Consider the following 20318-nt stretch of genomic DNA (forward strand, 5'->3'; position numbering starts at 1 on the left):
TAATAATTTTTATCTTAAACATTTATAATTTTAAATAGAAATAATTCTCTTCTCGTTATATTTTCATCTCGTTTTATTGGCATCTATTTTTTCGAAATGATGAATTATTTTTGGAAAAGGAAAGAAGGAAAAGAGTAAAAATTGGAGATAACTTAGAGTTATTATTGAAAATTCGGCAAGTGAAAAATAGAAGCAGACATTCGCTGACGGAATAATTCGCGTAAATTATGACAAATTTTTACATTCGCAGAAATATTCCACTCACTCGTTGTCACTCTCGTAATATTCGCCAATAGCGGTTCGTGCGCATACATACGGAAGGGACGAGAGAGAGAGAGACTTTTTCCGGCCGGCAAATTGCGGCCGTTTCAATTCTGCTGCGACTATTGTCGATTATACGGTTCAGACTCGCGCCAGCAGCTCGGGCGTCAGCGCAAAACCGGTCCACTCTCGCGAATCCCCCGGCTTTTTTAATCCGCATTCAATTATTCTCGCAGTATCCACCGCGGTTTCAGTATTTGCGAGATCAACCGTTACGTAGCGACGCGCGTGTGGAAAGAAAAAAAGAATTATTTAGGCCAACTAGGGTCTAACTCGTGTTTCGATCTTTCTTTTTTTTTCCTTCGCTAACCATTTGATCTTTTTTCCCACGCATTTTCGAGACAGCGCGCGCGTTGTCAGAATTTTGACAATCAGCTGATGATCAGCTGATTGTCAAAATTCTGACTACGCGCGCGTGGAAAGAAAAAAAAAGAATTATTTAGGCCAACTAGGGTCTAACTCGTGTTTCGATCTTTCTTTTTTTTCTTTCGCTAACCATTTGATCTTTTTTCCCACGCATTTTCGAGGCAGCGCGCGCGTTGTCAGAATTTTGACAATCAGCTGACGATCAGCTGATTGTCAAAATTCTGACAACGCGCACGTGGAAAGAAAAAAAGAATTATTTAGGCGAACTGGAGTCTAACTCGTGTTTCGATCTTTCTTTTCTTTCCCTTCGCTAACCATTTGATTTTTTTTCTTACGCATTTTCGAGGCAGCGCGCGCGTTGTCAGAATTTTGACAATCAGCTGACGATCAGCTGATTGTCAAAATTCTGACAATGCGCGGGAAAAAATCGACGGATACAATTCCGTTGTTGCTCTCGTTAATTAAAGCGAAACGAAAAATTGGACGAACTCTTGGTCAATCGATGGATATTAAATCCCCGTAGTTAACCATAAATCAACGCTCCTCCGCGCGTTACGAAACTCGCATACCTAACGTGATAGAATCCCGTCGCAGCTGACTCGCCGTAAATTCGATAATGATTTCCCATGTTATTTCCATTCGTCAGGTAGAAGGCTTCACGTACGCCAAGTTAGCGAGCTAATGAGCTCGCCGAGTTGGCACAAAGAGAGAGAGAGAGAGAGAGCAACCGTGGACGCGAGTGTGCACATCTATTCTGCATTACGACGCTGATGCAGCTCGCGTCCGGATGACGAGAGGAGGAGGAGGAGGAGGGGTAGATCACGGAGAGCGTTTCCCAGTTAGGGCAATTCCGCACTTTCGCCCGGCCCGCAATTAATTAGCTCAATTCCCGCTTCCTGTTATGCCTGTCCGTCGCGCCGCCACGTCGGGCGCCCATCGCGCGCATTCCGACGACGACGACGCACGCATTCCGTTGTCATAGTTGACGCACGCACCTCGGAAGCGTCCCCGAAGGCGTTACGCGAAGCGAAGCGACCATGGGCGCCGAGACGACGTCGCTCTGCCTCTCCGTCTTGTGTATTTACGTGATGACGGCGCCGCCGCCACCCCCGCCGTCGCCGGCGACGACGTCGTCTCGTCCCCCCCGCGTGGGTAAGGCCGCAATTGCGCGGGTTCATCTCCTCGAATTTTCAAGCAATTAATTTTATTAAAATAAAAATCAATTTTAATCAAATTAATTTTTATCTCCTATTTATCTTAATGAAATTAACATGAAGGTGTGACACGAGCAAAGGTGAAAGTGTATTGCGAGAAACTGGTGTATTTTTGAATATTAAAAAATGAATTTTATAAGTATGATTGATTCACGTAACAAAAATGTAATAATTTATTTTTTTATAAGAAAAACAGATAATATATAAATTAATTAATTATTTAATTTAAAATTACATGAATTCATTACATTACTATAATTTAATTAAATTATAATGATGTAATAAATTAATGTGTATACTTAATTTATGTTCATCTCCTCGTCTTCGAATTTTGAAGTAATTAATTTTAATAAAATAAATAAAAATCAATTTTAATCAAATTAATTTTTATCTCTTATTTATCTTAATGAAATTAACATGAAGGTGTGACGCGAGCAAAGGTGAAAGTGTGTTGCGAGAAACTGGTGTATTTTTGAATATTAAAAAAAAAATGAATTTTATAAGTATGATTGAGTCACGCAACAAAAATGTAATAATTAATTTTTTTATAAGAAAAACATATAATATATAAATTAATTAATTATTTAATTTAAAATTACATGAATTCATTACATTACTATAATTTAATTAAATTATAATGATGTAATAAATTAATGTGTATACTTAATTTATGTTCATCTCCTCGTCTTCGAATTTTGAAGTAATTAATTTTAATAAAATAAATAAAAATCAATTTTAATCAAATTAATTTTTATCTCTTATTTATCTTAATGAAATTAACATGAAGGTGTGACGCGAGCAAAGGTGAAAGTGTGTTGCGAGAAACTGGTGTATTTTTGAATATTAAAAAAAAAATGAATTTTATAAGTATGATTGAGTCACGCAACAAAAATGTAATAATTAATTTTTTTATAAGAAAAACATAATATATAAATTAATTAATTATTTAATTTAAAATTACATGAATTTATTACATTACTATAATTTAATTAAATTATAATGACGTAATAAATTAATGTATATATTTAATTTATTTATCCACCGTGTAATATTTAATTAATATTTATTATGATAAAAAAACTAAAAGGTGGATACGTGTAAAACTGTGAATTATAAAGATCCCTCATAAAGGAATTTAAAGCGGCATTTTAATTGCAAACGAGAAATTACACGTTCACGGCGAGGCGCATGGGATAATCATCGTTGAAAAAGGGAAGGGAACGCGCAAGTGCGTAAGCACTTTCCTCTCATATTCCTCTCATCTTCCCGGTGTTTTCCTTAGAGGCGATTTGCTGTCATTATCGGTGGGTTACGCGCAATCACTCTAATCGTTGGATCGAGACCGGTGTTTCTCGCCGGCGTCTCTTGTCGAACACGCGAACATGTATCCTCCGATTATAATAACCGTTTGCGGTTTCACTCTTTTGCAGCTTACGCGAAGAACGAGACGCATCCTCACCTGGAGATCCTGCCGAGCGGCGAGACGCAGACGAAGCCGATCGGCTCCAGCATCATTCTCACGTGCAAACCGAAGGCAGTCGACCCGAGTCTCGTCAACCAGATGGAATGGCTGGACCCGCAGAATCGCACGATCGAGTCCCTCCAGTAAGTCGATTACGTCGGCTCTGTTGCTTATAAATGACATTTTCGAAACGCTCGCACCAACGACGTTGCCTCCGTCTGTATTGCAATCGGCTCTCGAGATGACGGCCGCAAGCAATCAGGGATATAAGCTGCGACATGCCGTTGGTGCGACGATGCTGCAATTTTTTTTTATTTTTGTAAAAGAATCTTGTTGAATAATTAAAAGATTAATGAATTTTATTACCTTCTCTTTTTATTGATATTCATTGCTGTCATATCAATCGATTATATATATTCAGATTTAATTAAAATACACTACAGTTTTATTTTATTTGGGGGAGAAAATTTAACGTAGCCGTAATGAATTTAATATTTTATTGACAAGATAATTAAATTTTATTAACTTTCAATAATAAAATACAAGTTGATGAAATCGTTAATTTGTGAACAATTTGATAAATTTTTCATAAAATTTATATTGAAATTAATAACGTTCGAGACCACAATGTAATATTTAAAAATAAAATCATATTAAAAATGTATGGGACCTCTCGATGTTGAAATTAAAGTAGAAATTAATTGAAGAAACTTAATATTTTAGTCTGTTCAACTACTAAATTTCGCATGATTTTAATTTAGATCCAGTATGAGCTATATCAGTTTTTATCCGTAATCGCTAAAATAATTTTATATTAAAGGATTTATTAAATTTTCTTGACGAAATGAATGACATGAATTTAAATAAGGTATTTATTTTTAATACAAGTATTTTTATTTAGATTACTTTGATAAATGAGAGTGTATTATATATTATATATAAATAATGATAAATAATTATTTTATTTTTTATTAATATATAAAATTTAAGATTTTAATTACAATTTTAATTCAACGTATTTAATTTAATTCAATGATTCTTCTAAGAATTTTTTAGATTAAAATATTGAAAAATAATTGCAACTGTATTTTGCACAACTTTGCGGTTTCGATTATGCTCAATTGATGCCAATGATTATAGATAAAAATCATTAGTCAAGAGGCTTTAATTCAACAATATATCGCATTGCGTTTATGCGTAAACAAGAAGGCGTACTTTCACACTAATTTGAGAAATCTTTCTGTCACTTCTTTAACGCAGACTGGTCGTCTTGCCGCTCGAAAGGCGAGTATAAAACCCACTGCAGATTTAAACGTCGCAATCATATAGTAACTCTCGTTCTCTGCACAGTAAAAAATTTTGTGTTAAATTTAACAGATTTCACATGTCTCAATTTATCCACTCTAATTTTAATGTTAATTTAACAGAAGGCAAATATATAAATAAATAACACAAGTAATATGTTTACAAATTAACACAAAAGTATAACACTTCAATTTTATCTGGAAATAAAGTTTATGTTAAATTAACATATTTATATTAAATTGAATTAAAAGAAAATATTATTCTTACATTTTTATGATAAATAACAGAAGAGATATGTCGATTTAACTTATGGAAACTGTTATAGATAGAAAAATAGCATAACTTGTCTGTTCATTTTAATATATAATATATTTCATCAAAAATTCGTGCATTTACATATTAATTGTGTTTTAACTCTTAGAAACGATGAATATTAATTCGCAGAAATGTCAAAATAACGCAACGATAGTATGTTACATTAACATAAGAGTTTAAAAATTTAACACAAAAATTTTTACACGAGAAAATTTTAACAGAAATACAAAATGTTTTTCACCGTGTGCCTCCTACTTTCATTTCTCTCACTCGCGATACATCCACCCTCATTTCGCGTTCGACACCATCATTTTCTCACGATGCAGCCACTGCGTTTTCCCGGTTCTACGCTCTTAATTGCCGTATCGTAGTTCGCGAACTGGCTATCGCTCGTTAAGCCATTCGGAAAAGTTCCGAACGATTCGAACCTGACTTATTGAACGCACGCTCGAAGCGGAAAAGCTCGTTGGCTCGTGAAAGAAAAAAAAAATACTCGTCGGTCGGCGAACGAAATTTTCGTTCGTGTTATACAGAGTGACTTGAAACAATCGCACTTCTCTCCGACGATTCTGTGAAAAATCTTGCCGACTTTGTGCGTTTCGAATGTGTACAAATTAAATTCCTTTTCTAATTCTCTAGATTTTTTTACCAATCCTACTTTATAATTCTCATCGTTGAAAATTTCCCTGAAATTATTTCTCAATGATTTTCGCTGCTTTGCATTTCGCAAAAATTCGTCAAATATTTGAACACTTTTTTAAAATTAATTAATTATATTAATTTTATGCATAAATTATTATTTAAAAAAAAGGAAAATTTATTTGACGTAATAAAAAATACAGAGAAGAGAAATTTTATTCGTTAAAGTCAGTTTGAAGTCTTTTTTTTTTTTTATGTTAACGAGCTCTTTGACTGAACCGAGCGCTAGGAATTAAAAATGAAACATGAACTTTCTGGGACACGGCGTTTATAAACGGCAATTAAGCAGCTCCGCACTGGCGCAGTTCGAGCAAAGATTCCATTTCAAACAGCATTTGCAACATTTGTACATTATACCGTTCCGTGCAAGTCCGTTCGCGATATCGCCAACAGCTAATGTATGTACCGCGCGTTGCTAGCGCTGCAAGTATTTAATCCGGCGATCAAATAATGTTACGAACGTTAACCCCGGTAACTGATTCATCGCGTCGCGTGTTTGCACGAATTACCCCGATTTGCATAATTAAGTACATTCGTCGTCAAGAGTGCCGCGCGTGACATTTCCGGGCAAAATGGTCCCGCAATCGAGTCACTCAATTAAGTTCTCGATAGCGTCCGTTACAAGTTTATTTACGAAAATCGAGAGTGGAGATTGAACAAGGTATTTATTCCTTGGAGAACCTAGAGAGAACCTTGTCAGAGAATCTGAGGTAATTATTTTTATCTGGAAAGAAATCTCAGGAAACTCTCATGGATTCTTATTGGAACTCGGGGAATTTTTGAAGAGACGATTCAGTAATTTATCCATTGGTCAAATTGTGTATTATATATATTTAAAATATAAATTTATAACCATCTTTGTATATTTGATGTCAATTGACAGAATTTGCAGTATTTTTTATTATAATTTTTAGTGATGAAAAAGTAAAAATGTTTATCTTATGAAAGCTATTCGGTTTTCTTATCAATCACATTTTCTGGCACTTGAAACTTTTTATTTTTCCTTTGTATGAGTCGAAAGAATTAAAAAAATTGCATTCGAAAGAAAGAGATCTAAAATAATCTTTTATCCAGAATTTTGAGCAAAAAATCTGAAAAAAATTAGGGAATTTTCAGAGAATTCTTTTACAAGATTTAAGACACTCCAAGCTGGAGAAAATTCACGTGCCATTCATCAAAGCAGAAAAATGTCGGGATAGGAATTTTCTGTCGGGACTTTAGAATAATCGACAGACTGTCACGTAATCTTTCCCAATGACTTTCTCACGCTATCTCCTCTCTGTTCGCAATGCCTTGCGTTCCATTCTACTCGTGCAATCATCATTGTAAATTATCATTATCCGGCTGCTTCGCGATAAATTAATATTTCTCCATCAGGTGTTGTTCGATGCTTCTTATTCAACACGTTTGAAGCGTTATAATCATTTTCCGCTGCATAAGGATGGAATTATGTCGCGGAGCAGCCGTGCCTCTGTCACCTCGAGCCACCTTCATAAACCGCAATATCCATATTCGTAACCTTCATCATCGATGTCGCGCGATATTACATCCAGCATCTCATACTTGCTCGGCGCACTAGATGGAAATTGCTTGAATACATCACATCTCTCACCTGTGCTCGCTATCATCCGCCGATACGTTGCACCGTCCGTACCGTGCAACATTGAATAATACGAGATCACGTGAATGCATCTCGTTGATCGCATCATTCTCACGTCATCCACGAGGGATATCGTTAACGTCACCGCGCGACGCGTGATCGTTATCGATCCCTTTACGTATTGTTGTTTATACAGTAAAAAATTTTGTGTTAAATTTAATATATTTTCTATGTCCCGATTTATCCACTCTAATTTTAATGTTAATTTAACAGAAGGCAAGGATGCAAATAAATAACACAAGTAATATGTTTAAAAATTAACACAAAAGTGTAACGCTTCAACTTTATCTGGAAATAAAGTTTATGTTAAATTAACATATTTATAATGTTAAATTTAATTAAAAGAAGATGTTATTCTTACATTTTTATGATAAATGACAGAGGAGATATGTCGATTTAACATATGGAAACTGTTATAGTTAGAAAAATAGCACAACTTGTCTGTTCATTTTAACATATAACATATTTCATCAAAATTCGTGCATTTACATATTAATTGTGTTGTTTTGACTCTTAGAAACGGTGAATATTAATACAGAAATGTCAAAATAACGTAACGATAATATGTTACATTAACATAAGAGTATGTTAAAAATTTAACACAAAAATTTTTACACGAGAAAATTTTAACAGAAATACAAAATGTTTTTTACCGTGCAATAAAAAATTTGTGTTAAATTTAACATATTTCACATGTCCCAATTTATCCACTCTAATTTTAATGTTAATTTAACAGAAGGCAAGGATGCAAATAAATAACACAAGTAATATGTTTAAAAATTAACACAAAAGTGTAACGCTTCAACTTTATCTGGAAATAAAGTTTATGTTGAATTAACATATTTATAATGTTAAATTTAATTAAAAGAAGATGTTATTCTTACATTTTTATGATAAATGACAGAGGAGATATGTCGATTTAACATATGGAAACTGTTATAGATAGAAAAATAGCGCAACTTGTCTGTTCATTTTAACATATAACATATTTCATCAAAATTCGTGCATTTACATATTAATTGTGTTGTTTTGACTCTTAGAAACGGTGAATATTAACGCAGAAATGTCAAAATAACGCGACGATAATATGTTACATTAACATAAGAGTATGTTAAAAATTTAACACAAAAATTTTTACACGAGAAAATTTTGACAGAAGTACAAAATGTTTTGGATCGACATTTCGAGTTTTCTCTCGGCAAATCGTGACGTTATTCTTCACAGGACGCACACGGGTATCTCCAAGCCTGCCATGTACACCGAGAAGCACCAGGAGGACCACAGTCTGTCTCTCTTCTTTAATTCTCTGCAGGAGGAGCAGGCCGGAAAGTACACCTGCAAGGGTATTTATGCGGATTCCCAGTTCTTGAACAAGTCCGTGACAATCGATACCATTAGTAAGTATGGGATTAGAGGAGCGCGATAGAATTTTAATTTCCGAGAGAAATTATATTCCGATATACGAAGCGTCCCGAGTGATATCGAATAGCGTTTAATTAATTTCAAGGCGGAAGCGATACGCGGGAAACGTACATTGTACGTTTATAAAAATCTAGAAAAAAAAAAAAAACGATAACAGAATTTCTCGATTAAAATTCTATCGGAAGCCATGTGTAACTTTTTCCGGTAAAGAAAAAATAGATATTTAATTTTAATCTTTAATAGCCACTGAAAAGCGGTTTTTTTTGTTAGAAAAAGATTTCAATGGAACATTCGGTAAAATTTATATCAGATATAGGATATTTTAAAGCCGGGGTAAATCTATCTTTCTATTATTTCGCATTCAGATGTTATATTTAAAAAATCGATGAATTATTTTTGAAAAAATCTAATCCAATTCTATTTTTATTTATTTAGTTTTCAATTAATTGTCTCATATTTTTAATTGGATTTTTGCAGTTAAATAATTGCAAAAATATATCCAATTAAAAATGTAAAATAATTAATTGGCAAAAAAATAAATTATTTTGTAAAATGAAATTTTACATACTTTTAAATGTCACTTGATGATTTTCCCCCAAGGACGACATATATTTCCCAGCTTTTAATTGTAAACTGAAAAAAAGCTCCACGCAAATTTACAGTTGAATCAGAGATGAAACTTTTAATAACTTTCCTTTAAAAACTATTGACGACAACTATTAATTTGTTGTTAATTTTTGTTAGTTGGGATCACGTGGGACAACGCGCCGCCAAATCAATATCCCATTCTCGGAGAAGACTTTTCTATTATGTGTAAAGTACGAGCTAGGCCTTCGCCATCGGTCGATTGGCTTTATAATGGGGAACTGATAAAGACAAACGACCATTATATCATAAACGCTTACTCCTTGACGATCTCGAAGGTACAGGAATCCGATGATGGCATATACACTTGTCGCGCGTCGGTGCAGACCACGGGAGAATTGCAAGAGCGACTTATCCGCGTTGAGGTATAACTATATTAATTAAGCACTAATTAAACTTCAAATTAAAAATTGCAATGCAAAAATATATCCAATTAAAAATGTAAAATAATTAATTGGCAAAAAAATAAATTATTTTGTAAAATGAAATTTTACATACTTTTAAAATGTCACTTGATGATTTTCCCCCAAGGACGACATATATTTCCCAGCTTTTAATTGTAAACTGAAAAAAAGCTCCACGCAAATTTACAGTTGAATCAGAGATGAAACTTTTAATAACTTTCCTTTAAAAACTATTGACGACAACTATTAATTTGTTGTTAATTTTTGTTAGTTGGGATCACGTGGGACAACGCGCCGCCAAATCAATATCCCATTCTCGGAGAAGACTTTTCTATTATGTGTAAAGTACGAGCTAGGCCTTCGCCATCGGTCGATTGGCTTTATAATGGGGAACTGATAAAGACAAACGACCATTATATCATAAACGCTTACTCCTTGACGATCTCGAAGGTACAGGAATCCGATGATGGCATATACACTTGTCGCGCGTCGGTGCAGACCACGGGAGAATTGCAAGAGCGACTTATCCGCGTTGAGGTATAACTATATTAATTAAGCACTAATTAAACTTCAAGTTTAAGAAAAGAAAAATTGGAATCAGAAGAGAAAAATAAAGAAATATTTCTACAAATCTTTCGGAGTAATTTTTATCTTTAATACACTTCTTATTCCGATGATTATAATTGTCATCTTTTTGTGTCACTAGTTTATTAATATATTTCTCCAATTTAATATACATTAATTTAGATTTAACATACATCGAAATAGATGCGAAGAGAAACTTGGATAAATCTATTTATCTTTAATAATCTGATAAATTTTGCCTAATAATCTTGTTCGATGATTCTCATATAGGTGCACACGCGACCGTCCATCGAGGAGATTTCTAGCCCGATAGACCTCGTCGAGGGCGAGAATGCGAACATCGAGTGCAAAGCCATCGGCAAGCCGTCTCCAACGTTCAGCTGGATCAAGACTCTCACTAAGCAAAATCTCTCCATCACCGATCGCTTTGGGGTCGATCCGATCACGGGTGTGCTCACCATCATCAACGTGAACCGCGAGGACTCGGGCGAGTACCAGTGCAGAGCGGGAAACGCCGCTGGCATAGCCACCGCCAACATCCAGGTGAACGTGATCGTCAAGCCCAAGATCATGGAGTTCCTGAACAAGACCGTGGTGCAGCACAACGACACGGACATCGTGTGCAAGGCCTTCGGCCGGCCGCCGCCCGTGGTGGTCTTCAGGAAGCTCACGGCCGACAGGCAGTACCAGATGGGCTCTCAGCCGCAGGACAATCGGCTCATCATGACGAACAAGGTGAACGAAGCGTCCTGGGAGACGATCGGCATCCTGTCGATCCACAACGCTATCATCAAGGACGATGGCCTGTACGAGTGCGTGGCCAAAAACATGGGCGGCGTCGCTTACAAGAACGGTCACCTGACAGTCGAGTACCCGCCCACCTTCCGTAACATGGCAAACATCACGATCTACTCGTGGGAGCAGCGGCCGGTGAATCTTACCTGCACCGCCGAAAGCATACCGAACGCGACGATTTACTGGGAGAAGCACAACGAAAAAATCGAAGGCGACGACGCGATCCGGGTGATTGGCAGCGGACCGACCTCCACTCTCGAGGTATATCCGAAGGATTACAGGTATTATACCATTTACAAATGCATCGCCACGAATCTTCATGGGTCGCGAAAACACTTGATCGAGCTGAAGGAGGCGAAGAGGCCGAGTGAACTCTTGAACGCCAAAATTATCGAGCAAACTGCCACGTCGATGAAATTCGATCTGGTACCACCGATGTCTCCTGATCTACCCATCGAAACCATCAGCGTCGAATACAGGATATATCCTTTGCAGAATTGGAATCAGGCGCAAAACAGGACGTGGTCTGTCGGTGAGTCTCTGTCTTTTTGGGAAAGCAAGAGAATGTAAAACTGTATCTTTGAAACTACTAAAAACCTGGGCAATTTGAAATTCTACATTTTAATTTCTCCCCTTCAAACATAGCGGGAGTAGCAAATACGTTAACGAGTTTACGCAACTAATTTTACCTAAATTAACGAGTCGGTTAATTCGAATACGCTTTGAAGAGATTTGTCGCGAATTTTTGCTCTTAAATATGTAGATGATAAGTTAATAAGAAACATGGAACTTGCTTTTTATTCATGAGGACTGCGCGAAATAGAAAGGGAAAAATAAAACGGAACAATGTTTAAAATTAATGGCAATTTATGTGTTAAATAGTTGCTTTAAATTGTGAAGGCAGTTTCTCTTGAAATATATAAAACACTGAAAGCAATGCCTCGTACTTTAGGTTCCCTCTACGTCGTCGATAAGTTGAAGCCGTTGACGAATTACGAGTTTCGCTTCGCGGCGAGGAACGACGTCGGTCTGAGTAACTGGGGCACCTACCTCCAACAGACGACGCCTAGCAAGACGGTGCCGAACGAGCCCAAGATCTTGACTGCGTCCGACGCCAAGTACGAGCAGTCGACGTTCAATAACCAGTACGAGCTCAGCTGGCTGACGCCACCCGACAACGGCGAGCCCATCGACATGTATCGTATCAAGTACTGCCAGACAAGACAGGTCTCGGGCGAATGGGAGGTGTTGAACGACACCTGCCTGGAGGACAAGTCCCAGCAGGGTAGGACGAGGCATTATCTGAAGGGCCTGAGCTCCGATACCTTTTACAGGGTCGAGCTGCAGGCTCACAACATTATGGGCTACAGCAAGGCTGGAGTCGCCACATTCAGGACGAACAGAGGTAAGTCCGCGACCTTCGCCAATATGAACTCTCGATGTTCCTTCGATCCAACGTAATTACTGCCATGACGTATCTATATTTCTCTGAATAATTTCCACTCGAGATATATAATTCCCTTTTTGAGATATATATATGTGCACGAAGCTATTGCACCGAATGATATTTTTTTCTTCGCGATCTTTAAATCGTTTGTCAGTTTTTGTCGTCCCTATTTTTTTTTTGTTCGAAAAAAAAAAGAGGGGAAAGGGTAATTTGAGGCCTCTCCTTTCCTCGCCTAAGATGTTTTCGTCTTCAGTTAAACGTTTTATTCTTTTCTCCAGTAATTTTAATTGGTTCTTTGTCGATGGCGAAAACGATCTTGTTATCGCCAGAAAGGCCTGAATGATTTTGTTCGCTCGCTCTTTTTTATCCCCCCCCAAAAATATCTATCATTATTATTTTATAGACACTTTTTTCCAAGGTAAAGATAATTGTTTTTATTTTTTTTTCGTTACAAAACGCACGTCTTACATAGGAATAAATCACTTTTATATCAATACTCGAAACAGTCAGTTTCGATAGATAGTGTGTTATACTTTTGCACGTTACAATCTCTTTATCCTTTGTACGCAAAAAGTGGAATGTTATTTCTGCGAGAGTAGCAAACCCCACGTGGCCATTCTGACGTTAATCAAGGGTTATAGGAATTTGAAGAAGTCCTCAAATCCCTTGAACCTTCACGCAAGGCATCAATTAGCTAAAAGCCACCCAACCGACCGTGGGTTTTTTCATAGAGATGTCAGACATTTTTTTTTCCTTTTTTTTCCACTTCTCTCTCTTTTTTTTTTTTTTTTAACGCCATGACCGAAACTCTCTCTCGACTGGAAGACGGGGAAGATTTTTTTTACACAGAGCCTTTTTATCCATTCAGAATCTGCGGGCATCACTGTGGACTACACAGTAATATCTGCTGCTGGTGATACTCGCAAGATCGCCGTCGCCGCCATTACCGCAGCAGTAATTCTCCTATCTCTAGCCATTTAGAGTCGCCGTAAGGAATATTTGCTCCTCGCGCGCTAATCCTGAACCGTCGTGATCGCACGCGTGAACGAAGGCGAGGCGAATTCGTGGACAAGTACAAGCGAGAGACACCACGGATGGATGAGAAAGAGAGATACGCACGTTCTATTAATGTAGCATACAATATCAAGCATTCGTGATTTCCTGGCGAGTCTCGCGTTTCGTTCGAATCTGATGGGAATCGGACGAGAGTCGAACGCGAATCTCGGCGAGATATTTAGCGCGGGAAACGACGACCAAAGTTAATCGCGCGACATTTATACACACACATACACGCAATTGCGTCGTTCATTTACATCCATTTAGCGTTTAACGGAGGAGGCCGCCAACAACGAAGAGCTGAGGGGGCAAAAGATCACATTCCGAGGTAGCGTTTAAGTAGGGTTTTATATAAGAAAGACAGAAGCGCGCGTGTGTGCGAGAGAAGGAGACCCACGAAGCGAAGCGTATATTTATGCTGATTATTTGTTATAAATGCGTTCATTGTGTCTAGTGTAAACGTACTGGTAGGTTTTCCTCCTCGTCGTTTTTTTCCTTTCCGGATGTTCGAGCCTCCGGGCTCTACACCCTTTTTGGGTGGCTCTTGTAAGTGACGGATGCGACTCAGCTGTTCGTCGTGGTGCGAGGGAACTCAGGTGACCAAAACGATAACGTATATTGTATCTCAGTTTATAATGTCTCGTCTTGTGCACAAACGCGTTATAATTTCTATTTTTTTTGTTAATTAAACATTCAGATTGACCTTTTCCTCGATACGCGGAGAGTTGAGAGGTATTTATAAGTCACTGACGATCTTCAGATTCTTGCAATTTACAAACTTTTGTATGTGCTGTTATATTATAGCGATAATTCACGAAAAGAATGTGCTTCCTTATATATATATATATATATATACGTACGTCGGTTCGATGCGTGAACGATTTATATCGAATGGATGTCTGGCTTTATACGAGCGTGAGACCACGAGGCAGCGAGACAGGTGTACCAAGGGTGCTACTGCCCTCGATTGCCAACGATTCGCGCCAAGCTCGGCGACGAGAGCGGAAAAGTCGATATTAAAAGGCGAGCAACCGCGATGAAAATCGCGACGACTCCGTAAATCACGCGAAATGCAATCCTCGTCTCGAATGCCTGCAATCGGAGCACCAGAACCGTTTACCGAGTTTGCATCAATTAATGCGCACGCCGGGAAACCTTGTTTCACGTGTCTTTTTGGCGATCTGATTTTTTTTCCTCGAAGAGGAAGTCGATAATGAACGTTTTAAAAAGACGATAAGGGGAACGCGACGCAGAAGGAAGAGAGAGAGAGAGAGAGGGACAATAGAGCGATTAAGGAAACTCGAGTACCTGGGACTACTCGGCCGATCCATCATGGGGCTGTCGGGGGAAAAAAAAAAAAGAGATTAATCGAGTTGTACAATGCATAAGAAACGCGATAAGAACCGAGTACGGTCCTTTACATGATAGCGGGAGGGGGTGGACGGCAGGAAAAAATCCGTTTTTATCGAAGAATACCTGTCGACGAGGCGGGAAGTCTCTCCCGCTCGAGTCGACGACGCCCTCGTGACTCGCATCCGTGCGACATTCTTTCGCGGGCCAAAGAATCTCACGCGAACGAGCGAAAATCCCTCCTTGCACAAGGGAGGATCCGGGAACCTTAATTCTAGAACCCGACTCTATTCGACCTGTCAGCGCGATCATAGATTTCAAGTGGTAGAAGTCTTTGACATTTTGCGAAGCTAAAGTTTGTTTGCACTTTTCACACGGAATTATTTTGGAAGTTTTTTTTTTTATTTTAGAAATATAAATTTTTTAAAAATATCTTATATCGAGATTATAAAGTATTATAATAACGGCTGATTAGAGTATATTTGCGCTGTTTTACATGTATGGAAAAATTAAATACGTTCTTATAAAAAATGTTTTTTTGCACTTTTCACACGGAATTATTTTGGTAAAGTTTTCTTTTATTTTAGAAATATGAATTTAAAAAAAATATTTTATATTGAGATTATAAAGTATTATAACAGCTGATTAGCGTATATTTCGGCTGTTTGACATGTATGCAAAAATTAAATACGTTCTTATGAAAAATATTTTTTTTGCACTTTTCACACGGAATTATTTTGGTAAAGTTTTCTTTTATTTTAGAAATATAAATTTTTTAAAAATATTTTATATCGAGATTATAAAGTATTATAACGGCTGATTAGAGTATATTTGCGCTGTTTTACATGTATGGAAAAATTAAATACGTTCTTATGAAAAATGTTTTTTTGCACTTTTCACACGGAATTATTTTGGTAAAGTTTTCTTTTATTTTAGAAATATGAATTTTAAAAAAATATTTTATATCGAGATTATAAAGTATTATAACAGCTGATTAGCGTATATTTGGGCTGTTTGACATGTATGCAAAAATTAAATACGTTCTTATGAAAAATGTTTTTTTTGCACTTTTCACACGGAATTATTTTGGAAAGTTTTTTTTTATTTTAGAAATATGAATTTTAAAAAAATATTTTATATCGAGATTATAAAGTATTATAACAGCTGATTAGCGTATATTTGGGCTGTTTGACATGTATGGAAAAATTAAATACGTTCTTCTGAAAAATGTTTTTTTTTTTAATATTTACTCAAAGTAAAATCTCATTGCAAACAATTAATTATATAAAGATTATATAAAGATTCGCGAAGTGGAAGCGCGTTCTCGACTCGACGAGGTCGAGTTCTAGGATTAATCGCGCGGCAAAATTTGAGAGAGTCCGCACAAACGATGACTCACACGACTGGCACAGACTGGCTCTAATTAAAATTCTTTCAGTTGGATTGATTTCAGTGTGATTGCATATGATTTTTCTCTCCTCTCTTGCCTTTGATTTTTTTTTTTGTAATTTTTACTTTTCTGGGAAAGCTCGTGCAGTCATTAGTTTCGCTTGACTAGTTTTTCAGATACGTGTTTAGTGTGCGCATGATCTGTGTGTTGCGATATATCATTACGATTATACGATTCTCTTATTACATTTACATTATAATTATCAACTCTTATTATTATCATTATTATTATTATTATTACCGTAGTTTTCTCTTCTGTATTTTACATAATCGCCGCTACCGACAATAGCCGCAACTTACCGCCTAATTATTATCATTAGAAGCCACTGTCGTGATTAATTAATTACTAATTACTCGGGCGAGATGAGAAAAGGAATCGAGAGCGATTTAATTCCGACGAGTTCAATTTTCAATGAGACACTAAAATGCCATTTTCGAGTCAAACTGGAGCAGAGTTAAATAAGGATTGCTCATTCAAATGAAGCATTGAGTGTCCTGTTTTTTTTTTCCCTCCAATTTACAGGATTATAAAAAAATTTAATGATTAAATGATTAATATTTTTTCCACTTGTTTCTTTGTTACTGCAATTATTCCGATCGACGTTAAAGTATCGCTGGCTGGCCGTATCCTGTCGGGAATTGAACTCGGCGGAATTATGCAGTCTCGATCCCTGGATAAAGAGACTACAAAAGGAACGCGGTTCGATCTCGAAGGCCTGGTCGTATCCGGGCGGTCGTCTCTTACCTCAAGTGCCTGTAACCACACGCGTACAATACGCACACACACACACGCACACACACACGCGCGCGTACACGCATACGTTGACCCTGAGGCTCCCTGAGGCTCGCGCGAAAAACACCGACGATCGATCTCGATGTGACGAGGTCTTCGACCCGTGTATCCTCTCACTCTCTTGTCCCTTTTACTGTCTGTTCGCAAATGCCTGGGTTCCTAGATATTAGCCCACAACGCATGGCATGCGCTTTATTATCGTTACCATCCCCCTATCTCATCCCTTCCCCTCCCCTCCCTGTTTTTTTCTCTTTTTTTTTCTTAGCAATGCGCCGAGTTCCACTCGGCGGTGTTCCCGATTCGCGTGCGACATGTTCCCCGGCATCGGGGAACGTGGGGAACCCGAGTTCGCGAATTCCACGGATACGAGGAACGGATTTTTGTGACGGATTTTTCTCCAGGATTTCTCCGCGATCGATTTTTCGCAGCGAGGAGAATTAAAAAATCCTGCAAGTTGCACAAAATTGATTGAGAGAGAGACAGCCATTTTGTACCGTTTATTTTGAGCGGATCCGATTTTAATCGAGAGATGCTATTTCGACATATTTAAAATATTAGAAAATTAAATTGGCGCTAATGAAAAGTCGATCCCGCGTAAATTTGCTCGTCAAAATTCTGTCATGAAAATTTGACGCGACGAAAATGGACGATGGACCATAATAACATAGGCGAATATGTTAGCGTAAGAATAATCCGATCTATATTAATCATTTTACCGAATAACATCACCCGATCGGTATTATTGTCGATGAACCGAGATACCCACTGACGTTCGCAGCGAGCTTGTACCAAGATTGAAGCGCACGTGGCCTTACTATGAATATTTGCGTATTTGCAGCTTAGCAAACATCGATTAGATACCCCGAGGGTATCCAGACTGTCCAATAAGGATCTTGCTTCGGAAGAAGAAAGATACGTCCAAGAAACGCGAATCCATCACGTTGGCAGTTGAATCTCTTCTTATTCGACTCCTTATCTTTCCAAGATAAGTGGTATAAACTCGTATATTGATCAATCTAACTTCAGGGTATCGACGTGTACGTATCGATAACGCGAAAGCCGATATGTACCGAGACTTCAGCCATGATTAGATAGCACGTGATAGATGAACCACGACTAAGCACTCTCTTTATTTGCGTTTAATCCCATCAGGTCCAGTCTAATCGGAAAAATGTCGACTAGACTCACGATCAGTTTACGGAAAACGACAGTCACGTGCAAACGCCACGAGGACAATCTATCTCTTAACTTTGGAAATACCGAGACGACCGAAGGGAGGCCTTTTGATGGCTTTGGGTTCGCGATGAAGGACGACGGGCGCGGGTGGAAGGCTTTAAAATCGTTGAGACAATGTCGACGATGAATAGCAGGGCCAGAAGAAGGGGAGGACAGGGCGAGAATGGGATAGTTGTCCTCTCCTCGACGAGTTCTCCTCTATTCCCGGCCGCCAGGAAAACGCGCTCTCGCAACCGGCCAACGGAAATTCACACTTTGTCTCGCTAAAAGGATCCAGGATGGAATTGCAATAGCCAAGTGGACTATATCCCATCGATTTAGCACGTCGGAGCCCCGACAAAGAGAGAGACTCGGGTCTCCTCCGTCATTTCACTTTGCGAACGGAATCGCGCGCAATTCGGCCCGAGTCTAATCTACTTTTCTCGTTTCCCGGGGATGGGACCGACTGTTGTAAAGTCGTTTACCGCGTATTTGCCTGAAAATGCGAATTACATCGACACGGATCTTGTACGCGGAATTTTTCCACGCTGTCCAGAAACTATTTTCTTTTCCCGTTGACGAATCACACTTTGTCACCCTTCCCATGAATGGGTATCTTTACGTTCAGGTACCTTTTCCGCGATTTGACGACTTTTTTAGACCGGCTGTTGCCTTCGAACATTCCTTCCCATTAGGGGGTCTCCGGATACAAGGATCTTGTACGCGGAATTTTTCACGCTGTCCAGAAACTATTTTATTTTCCCGTCGAATCACACTTTGTCACCCTTCCCATGAATGGGTATCTTTACGTTCAGGTACCTTTTCCGCGACTTGACAACTTTTTTAGACCGGCTGTTGGCTTCGAACATTCCTTCAGGGCCCTTTGTATTTCGGGCGGAGAACATTAGCGTACAAATCTTCGACGTTCAAGTCCTGGGATACCCGGATATCCGATTTGTTGACGGAAAGACACCTGTAACGGATATATCCTTCGCAAGATTGGATGATCCTTCGGAAATTGGATGATGAAATTTGGCGAGTTGGCGAAAATACGAATCCTTTGTACACGCGTCGAAAGGATACGGAAGCGAACGGGGCTGTATTAAACGCCAAAAGCGCTCGGAATAGGTATACAATCTGTACAAATGGCTCTTTCCGCGCGATTGTTCGCGTGTGTTCGCGATTCGCGCCCGGGGGGGGTGGATGAGGGGGAACTAATTACGAGAGCACGAGAGTTTGTTCTCCCTCCTCCTTCCTCTTTCCGGGGAGGAGATTCAAATGGAAGATGATCCTCGGGCGAATCGATCGACGATCCCTCTCGAACAGGGATTCACCTCTCGCGCCGGCTTTGTTTCGTTACTCGAGGATCGATCCCTCGCGCAAACTACTCCCCCTCCCGGTATAAATTGCGAGCGTAGAAATGCTCCATTCGCGATTCCCGACGAGGACGACGACTCATTGTTCCGCACGCGAGTGTTTGCTTTCACCCCCGAGTCGTCCTCGGAGTCGTCGAGGACGCGATTCCGCGAAAGGGGGAAATCAATTAACGGGGAACGCGGGATTATTCCGACCGAGTCGCCTCGAGTGGCAATGGTTGTACGATCAGGTGGTTGTACCATCATCCCCCGGGATTTCGCCTCTCGGGGGAAGAAACCTAGTAGCCTCGTCGATCTTCCGATAATTTCGTCGACCATCGATTGTCTTTTTTCGACAATTTTAAGGGATAAAAATCTCGCTCAATTTTCCCAGTAGCCTCGTCCAGCTTCCGATAATTTCGACAATCGATTGCCTTTTTCCGACAATTTTAACCTTTAG

General features: G+C 38.5%; 1 protein-coding gene across 1 annotated transcript in view; it reads left to right on the forward strand.

Annotated features, from left to right (window-relative positions):
• Window positions 1–1693: 1693 nt before the first annotated feature.
• Window positions 1694–20318, forward strand: part of LOC105256003 (fasciclin-2) — a 33515-nt gene continuing 14890 nt past the window's right edge. Inside the window, exons 1-7 of the mRNA XM_025410423.1 lie at window positions 1694–1839; window positions 3332–3506; window positions 4624–4647; window positions 8567–8739; window positions 9509–9774; window positions 10669–11725; window positions 12146–12598. Coding sequence (XP_025266208.1) covers window positions 1725–1839; window positions 3332–3506; window positions 4624–4647; window positions 8567–8739; window positions 9509–9774; window positions 10669–11725; window positions 12146–12598 — 2263 coding nt within the window. The 5' untranslated portion in view covers window positions 1694–1724. The remainder of the gene's footprint in view (window positions 1840–3331; window positions 3507–4623; window positions 4648–8566; window positions 8740–9508; window positions 9775–10668; window positions 11726–12145; window positions 12599–20318) is intronic.

The sequence above is a fragment of the Camponotus floridanus genome, unplaced genomic scaffold (genome assembly GCF_003227725.1).
Source record: "Camponotus floridanus strain SB8 unplaced genomic scaffold, Cflo_v7.5 scaffold32, whole genome shotgun sequence".
In the NCBI taxonomy this organism is placed as follows: domain Eukaryota; kingdom Metazoa; phylum Arthropoda; class Insecta; order Hymenoptera; family Formicidae; genus Camponotus; species Camponotus floridanus.